Source organism: Rhagoletis pomonella, unplaced genomic scaffold, assembly GCF_013731165.1.
Source record: "Rhagoletis pomonella isolate Grant_MI unplaced genomic scaffold, Rhpom_1.0 Rhpom_scaffold_00621, whole genome shotgun sequence".
NCBI classification, from domain to species: Eukaryota; Metazoa; Arthropoda; class Insecta; order Diptera; family Tephritidae; genus Rhagoletis; species Rhagoletis pomonella.
The window spans coordinates 63,214-71,597 of record NW_023459175.1 but is presented as its reverse complement, the minus strand read 5'-3'; the positions used below and the strand labels follow the sequence as shown (position 1 = coordinate 71,597).

The window sequence follows — 8,384 nt, the reverse complement described above, 5'->3', positions numbered from 1 at the left end:
CTCTCTAATAAATGGATTTGACATAATCGAACGTATTTGGTTTTTTTTATTATCGGAAGGAATCCGCTTTAAACGTTTACTAAAACCCGCGAACGCTATTAAGCCTTACCATAAACTGGTCCTTCAACCCGGATCCCATTATATTTTCATAGAAATTCGCAAACCCGCCTATATTTACTAAATTTATTCCGCGCTGACATTTGCAACATGCACAGCCGGAAGTGGAGCTGTCGTGTGGGGATGAGAACGCCTCCATGGAGGAGCAGTCACGCATACAAGGAGAGGAGTGGTATAGCACCGCCAAGGCTAATTTAAAACGCCTGTTATCAGCTCAAAAGCAGCCATTGCATCAGGGGTCCGTAAAAGTAGCGCCTGCTCCCTTGCCACTTCCTAAACTGCAGTTGCCGTCGTGAGAAGAAGCATTAGACTTGGTGACAGCAATTATAATGAGGCTTGGGACTTATTGACCGCGAGGTACAAAGTCATGCGATATACAAGCCAAGCCAAGATACAGCCAAAGCAATCAAACTCGTGTTAAATGCTATCCTTCAGCACGTTGGCGCGCTGCGCGCGCTCGGGCATCCAGTCGAATTTTGGGACGATTGGCTCATTCATTTAACCTTATCCAAGTTAGCATACGAAACCCGCAAGCAATGGTAGCTATCGCTTGTGGTAGATGATCTACCATCCTTCTCCGCTCTTCGAGAGTTTCTCGAAACTCGTGCACGCTCATTAGAGATGGTGCCACAAGTAAGCTCTAATACAAAAACAACAACAAAGAACGTGCACGGCATGCAATCAGTCAGAAACACGCGACCATATATCGGCCGCTACAAAGGTGTTGCATTGTGCTCATTGCAATGGTGAACACAAAATCCACGCTTGTCCGCAGTTCAGCCAACTCGACTCAAAGGGTAGATTAGCCGCTATTAACGGGCTAGGCGCATGTGTAAATTGTTCCAGCAAAGGGCACGTTCTCGCTAAATGCAGCAGCGCATCTTCGTGTCGTATATGTCAACACCACCACCACACGTTACTTCATGCAAACTTCACCAACCAAACCGCAACACCCGCTAGCAGTTCAACCGGACAGCACGTTAACGTCACCTCACACTACGCTGACGCTGATTGTGTCATTTTGCTGGCAACCGCTGAGATTGTGGTGCAAGACTTCGCTGGTCGTTGGCAACCCGCCCGAGCTCAGCTCGACAACGGCTCGCATGCTTCATTCGTCACCGAGGCGTGCGTCCAACGCCTAAGACAGACGTCCTGATCGGTGAGTCGAGAGCCGCCGCAGTTCGAGCCTTACTCCGCATGGAAAATAGATTTTCCGCTGACAAACACCTGCGCCAGGTGTACAGTAAGTTTATGCAAGAATTTATTGACATGGACCATATGGAGTTAGTCGAGCCTGCAAGAACCAACGTATATTATATGCCACATCATGCGGTATTAAAGGACACAAGCGAAACGACTAAACTCAGAGTCGTGTTCAACGCATCTATGAGGACATCATCAGGTAACTCTCTAAACGACGCTCTCATGGTAGGCCCACAGTTGCAGCAAAACCTCTTCTCTGTTCTGACTCGATTTCGTACTCACCGCTTCGGTATCATTGCTGACGTCGAAAAAATGTACCAGCAGGTTTACGTGGCTAAGCAGGACATCGATTATCAGCGCATAGTGTGGCGAGAGAACTCTTCACAGCCAATGCGTGACTATCGTCTGCTAAGAGTCACTCATGGACTTGCCTCCGCTTCGCACCTGGCAGTGAAGTCACTTCAACAAGCCGCGCTCGACGCGACCAACACAAGTAAAAGAGTTGTCGAGGTTGTAAAGTCAGACATTTACATGGACGACTTATTAACCGGTGCAGATACGCATCGCGAACTTATACTAGGTTCACATATAAGTAGATTATCCTCATTTTCGAGCTTAACACCCTAACCTGTAATTATAACAAGAGATTAGCCATATAAAATTCGTCCCTTGTTAATCTGTAATTATGAAATAAACTCAGATTTAACCGATAACTTTTTGGTGTCCATCCTAGTTTTATCGATTGTTTTTGCGAAAGAGAGGAGAAATGCCAAATGTAAAAGTAAACAAAAATGTACGCTAGCAAGTAAAAGAGGTTTGTAAAGGTATTTTTAATAAAATATTAAGTTAAAATATATTTATATTGCTTATTATAGCAGAAAAGCGTGATCACGGTGGCACAGAGAAGAAACAGAGATGTGAGAATAACAAGCACAACAAATTTGACGGCTAATAATCTAAGATTTGCCTGTGTAAACGGGGTGATTAAAAAACGAGCTTTGATTGAGATAATATTGATATGTGAACATAGTTTTACTGTACTTCACAAAGACGTATCCAAAGCGCTTTCTCAAAGCAGTTTCGAGCTACGAAAGTGGGCAACAAATTGTCAGACGCTGAGAAAGCTGATACCGCATGCATCCAAACAAATTTCACACCTTTTAGCCGATGGAGATGAAATTCGCACTCTAGGTACTACATGGCACACAAACAACGATTGGATTTCTATAGCGGTTAATCTGGAAGCTCTTCTAAGCAAACTTACTAAACGTACCTTTCTTTCTGACTCGAGCAAAATCTTCGACCCTTTGGGTTTAATCGGGACTGGGACGAACCGGTACCATCAGACGTCGCCAAGGACTGGTTGGCTCATCGCAGTGAGTTGTCGAAACTCTCATCGTTAAAAGTAAATCGCTGGTTGGGAACTACCACAGTTTCAGATTCCGAATTCCACCTTTTCACCGATGCTTCGGAAGTCGCCTATGCAGCCGCTTTATACTGTCGCACTCAAATCCCAGATGGTAAGGTTAAATTCGTACTAGTTGTAGCAAAAACAAAGGTAACGCCTCTAAAAACAACATCGCTGCCGCGTTTGGAGCTTTGTGCAGCACATCTAGGGGCGCAGCTGGTGCGGCAAGTCAAGTCAAGTTTGAACCTCTCAATCGGCGAGTTGTACGCATGGACGGACTCCATGGTTGCGTTGGCGTGGCTACAAAGCAATCCAAGTCGCTGGGCTGTGTTTGTTGCCAATCGCGTCGCCGATGTACAGGAAGTTTTACCGGCATCACATTGGAGGCACGTCGCCTCAGAGCACAATCCCGCTGATTGCGCATCGAGGGGTATTACACCATCGCAGCTTCTTTTGCATCCCTTGTGGTGGAATGGGCCACCTTGGCTACGGGAGGGCAACAGTCGTTGGCTGATATCCGCACAAAAACACACCACGGAGCTCGAGTTAAAATCAAAGAATACCGTTGCGTATCTAACACAAACCGCTGATGAATGGGATCTGTTTACCAAATATCATTCATTTAACCAACTTAAACGTATAACCGCATATCTATTGCGCTTCGCCAACAACTCACGCAGCACCGCTTCACAGTCTGGTGCAGGTGCACTAATCACGGGCTGTTTAACTTGCGCCGAAATACGAAGTGCCGAAGTAGCATTGGTAAAGTATACCCTGTTTAATTGTTTCGAACAATAAATTTATAATTGCAGGTTAAACAAACCTGTACCGATGCGAGGCAGCCTAGCACGATTGCAACCGTTTCTAGACTCAAAGGGTATTCTACGTTTAGGGGGCCGCATCAAAAACGCCGTGCTTTCAGACGAAGTCAAGCATCCTATAATATTGCCGAAGAATTCGCCGTTCGCTAAGGTAATTGCTGCTGAGATACACATCACAACATTGCACGCTGGACCGAAATTAATGCAGGCCGTACTTCAACGACGATTTTGGGTAGCCGGTATTTGAAACCTTGTTCGTGGGGTTTGCCGTTGTACGCGTTGCAGACGACTGAGCTGCAAGCCAATACAACAACTCATGTCTGATTTACCCGCGAGCCGCGTCACCTCTACGCGTTGTTTCCTCCACAGTGCGGTCGATTTCGCTGGTCCTTATGCCTTGAAATTTACGCATGGAAGAGGCGCTAAATCTACGAAGGCATATATCTGCTCATTTATATGTATGAGTACTGGTGCAATGCATCTCGAGCTGGCTGGAGACCTCTCCTCAATCACCTTTATTGCCGCTTTTAAGCGTTTTACCACCAGAAGAGGCTACTGTCAGCATATTTACTCCGACAACGGCACTAACTTCGTGGGTGCTGAGAAGGAGCTGCGGATCACATACGAACGCTCCATCAATGACGACAAGGTGTCATCATGTTTCGCCGACGCTCAAACGACCTGGCATTTCAACCCCCCGAGCGCCCCACACATGGATGGCTTTTGGGAGGCAGGTATAAACGCGTTAATTACCATCTCAAACGAGCGCCGGGCCCTTCGCTTTTAACTTACGAAGAGTTTGCAAGAGTATTAACTGAGGTCGAAGCCTGCGTAAATTCCCGTCCTATTTGCTGCATTCCTACCGAAGTAAACGACTTGGAAGTCCTTACACCAGGGCACTTCATAGCCGGCGAACCAATAAAGGGGCTGCCCGACCCTGACGTTGAAGTCTTTAAAGGAACTATGTTTCAACGTTGGCAATTAATCGCGTCAATTCGGCAGCATTTCTGGAAACGCTGGCGGGACGAATACCTCGCCAGACTTCAACAACGCTCAAGGTGGTTACGCTCAACACCAAATTTGCAGAAAGACGACGTAGTAGTTATACGTGACGGTAACGCGCCACCCACGAAATGGAAACTTGGCCGCGTACTTGGCATACATCCGGGCCCAGATGGTAGAGTTCGAGTCGTAAATTTAAAAACATCCGAAGGGGAACTATTGAGACCTGTCGCTAAGCTATCGTTGCTACGCACAAAGACCGACATTTTTTCCGTATAAATTTATGTAACTATTTGAAACCACTTGAATTGAAGTTGTTATAATTTGAACAGTCGTTCAAGGCGGCCGGCATGTTCGCGCCTATCTGGTATCTCTTATGTACTTGTTTATTACAAACTACTGGCAACTCTGGCATACTTGCTGTCAGAGCTAACTTCCTTTTTTTCCTCTCTCTAATAAATAGATTTGACATAATCGAACGTGTTTGGTTTTTTATTATCGAAAGGAATCCGCTTTAAACGTTTATTAAAACCCGCGAACGCTATTAAGCGTTACCAACGCGGTTTTGTACTTTAAACGACGATTTGCATCGGTAAATGTGACTTTTTCAATCGACCTTTAATTTTTCAATTATTTCCTCCTGAATCATCTCGCGATTTTCGGTGATGAGTTTTCCATGGACGCTCAAGTCCAGAAAGCCTCTCTTCTCCTGTTGTGCTTCTGAGCCAGGTTTTTGCTCAATGGAGTGTACTAAACGATCACTCCTTAAGTGTGAAGTTTTATTCGCAAACTTAGAAAATAACAAATTGTTTCACTGCTTAACACGCGTTTGTGTTTGGATATAGTGCCAACACATGGAATAAATATTACAGATATTGTCTTCCCAGATAGCGCATATTCAGTTCTGTCTTAATTACAAAGCATCATTGTTGCCCACGCTTAAAAGTTTAAGGTAAGGGAAAAATTGATATTTTCAAGCACTATGTACAGATGTGTATTTTTTAAACAAACTTTTTTGCTGAGAGCTTATTTAAATTCCAAAAACCGAAGGCCAACTTGAATTAAAATAACCAACAATGAAATGCGTCAAAATGAAAATAAATGAGCACAAATTTCTATGTAAAGCAAAACTCTCTGTGAAGACAATAGGTTTGTTCGTCGAAAATCCAGCGAGAATTATGACTCAAAATATCAGATAGTAAGAAAAAGTGCTCCCAAATTCTCTCTCAAGTAGAGAAACTTGCAAATTTTTGCACGAACGCAAATTTCCAGGAATTTGCAAGCAGGGCTGCCAACTATACTTAGCTATGAAGTGCAATATTGAGGATAAAAAATTGCCAAAATGTGCCAAAGAGAAAAATAAAAGTGCCAAAAAGTGTGCAATTCTTTTTAAGTTTTCCCATTCAGCATTAAATTAGAAACACATTCCTAAATCGAAAGTCCAATGCCAAAGTAAGATAAACCAGTTGTATACACTATAGAAATTAGAAAATTTTAGTTGAGAAAAGGAAGTACACGCAAAGTATTTCACAAACATGTATTAAAATATTACTATTTTTCAAAAGTGCCATTTTGCCAAATTGCAAAATTAGCAACCATTTGACGTAAAAAAGGGCCAAAAATATCACGGTTTGAGCCAAATTGGTAGCCCTGTTTTCAAGTTTCCCTGCCAGCTAGTGTCCACGGTTGCATTTCAAACATAAGAAATTTGTATAGCATTTTTAAAATTCTTTCAGAGGGACAAAAACGGGATCTACATGTATATTTGTATTTGTTAGTCCGACTTTCTTCAACACACGCTTCAATTTCTATGTCGCAGTAACTCTCGGGTTGTTGAAGAGTGCTCTCAGAGAGCAGGTGTGTGAGTCGAGTGGCGAATAAATTGGCCGTCTGTTGTGATTGCAGCTTTTCGACTTTAAGCTTTCCTTGCATTGTTGGGCGCACATTTTTTGCTGCACATAGGCGGCTACAACAAGATAGTTGTCCGAGTCGATGTTTGGCCCTCGGAGTGTACGTACGTCTAAAACGCTCGAAGCATGCCTTCCGTCTATCACAACATGATCGATTTGGTTTCTCGTTTTTCGATCTGGAGACAGCCATGCAGCTTGGTGGATGTTCTTATGCTGGAACCTAGTTCTACATATTACCATGTTTCCTCATGTTGTTGAGGAATGTCAAGAAGCCGCAGAGAAAAAAGATGCCGCCTACAGGGCCACGCTGCGATCGGGCGCAACACGAGCCACGTGGGACCGTTATAGGGAACTGAAGAAGGAAGCGAGACGTATTTGCCGCAATAAGAAGAGAGAGGCCGAAATACGTAAGTGCGAAGAGCTTGAGATGCTGGCCGACAGGAAGAATGCCCGAAAATTCTACCAGAGGGTTAGGCGACTTACGGAAGGTTTCAAGACCGGGCGAACTCCTGTAAGAACAACAATGGCGACCTAGTGACCGACTAGAATATACTTAAATTGTGGAGGGAACACTTTTACAACCTACTGAATGGCAGCAGCGCTGAAAGTAGTGAAGAAGACGAACCCGAGTCCCCAGTCGATGATGATGGAGTAGCTGTCCCACCACCTGTCTATGACGAGGTACGAATAGCGATTACGCGGCTGAAAAACAACAAAGCTGCTGGAGCTGACGGCCTGCCAGCCGAGCTATTCAAGTACGAGGGCGAGGAGCTGATAAGGTGCATGCATCAGCTCGCATGCAGAATATGGTCAGATGAACGCATGCCCGACGACTGGAATTTAAGTGTGCTCTACCCAATCCACAAGAAAGGCGACCCCGCCATACGCGCCAACTACCGCATAATTAGCCTTCTAAGCATAGGTTATAAGGTCTTATCGAGTGTATTGGGCGAAAGACTGAAGCCCCCCGTAAACGAGCTTATTGGACCTTATCAGTGTGGCTTTAGGCCTGGAAAATCCACCATAGATCAGGTATTCACAATACACCAAATCTTGGAAAAGACCCGCGAGAATTGGATCGACACACACCATCTATTTGTCGATTTCAAAGCCGCTTTCGACAGCACGAAGAGAAGTTGCCTTTATGCCGCGATCTCTGAATTTGGTATCCCCACGAAACTAATACGGCTGTGTAAAATGACGTTGAGCAATACCACCAGCTCCATCAGAATAGGGAAGTACCTCTCCGAGCCGTTTGCTACCAAACGAGGTTTCAGACAAGGGGACTCCCTTTCGTGCGATTTCTTTAATCTGATGTTGGGGAAGATAATAAGAGCCGCAGAACTGAAGCGCTCAGGCACAATACTTTACAAGAGCGTACAATTGCTGGCGTATGCCGACGACATCGATATTATCGGTAAAAAGAAGGGCTACGTCTGTTCTGCCTTCTCGGGATTGGATAGAGAAGCAAAGCGAATGGGTCTTGTGGTGAACGAGGACAAAACGAAGTATCTCCTGTCATCACACAAACAGTCAGAGCATACGCATCTTGGCACCCACGTCACTGTTGACAGTTACAAGTTTGAAAAAGTAGACGACTTCGTTTATTTGGGAATCAGCATTAACACCAATAATAATGTCAGCCTTGAAATCCAACGGAGAATCACCCTTGCCAACAAGTGCTACTTTGGGCTGAGTAGGCAATTGAGAAGTAAAATCCTCTCTCGATAAAGTCCTCTACAAAGATCTCACTCTATAAGTCACTCATCATGCCTGTGCTGGTGTATGGCGAGGAGGCATGGACAATGAAAGCATCTGATGAGGCGGCTCTTGGAGTTTTCGAGAGAAAGATTCTGCGAAAGATTTACGTACCTTTACGCGTTGGTGATGGCGAATATCGCAGACGATTTAACGATGAGCTGT

At 44.7% G+C, this 8,384-nt stretch overlaps 1 protein-coding gene across 1 annotated transcript; it reads left to right on the top strand.

Annotated features, from left to right (window-relative positions):
• The first annotated feature begins 1,632 nt into the window (after window positions 1-1,632).
• Window positions 1,633-3,796, top strand: LOC118751263. The gene is made up of 3 exons (XM_036486045.1): window positions 1,633-1,912; window positions 2,754-3,495; window positions 3,541-3,796. The coding sequence occupies exons 1-3, from the start codon at window positions 1,633-1,635 to the stop codon at window positions 3,794-3,796; spliced, it is 1,278 nt and encodes a 425-aa protein (XP_036341938.1).
• Window positions 3,797-8,384: the final 4,588 nt, after the last annotated feature.

Coding starts and splice junctions, on each gene's coding strand:
- LOC118751263 (XM_036486045.1), top strand. CDS start 1,633: ATGTACCAGCAGGTTTACGTGGCTAAGCAGGACATCGATTATCAGCGC. Junction 1,913..2,753: donor TATACTAGGTTCACATATAA/GTAGATTATCCT, acceptor GAACTACCACAG/TTTCAGATTCCGAATTCCAC. Junction 3,496..3,540: donor GCCGAAGTAGCATTGGTAAA/GTATACCCTGTT, acceptor TTATAATTGCAG/GTTAAACAAACCTGTACCGA.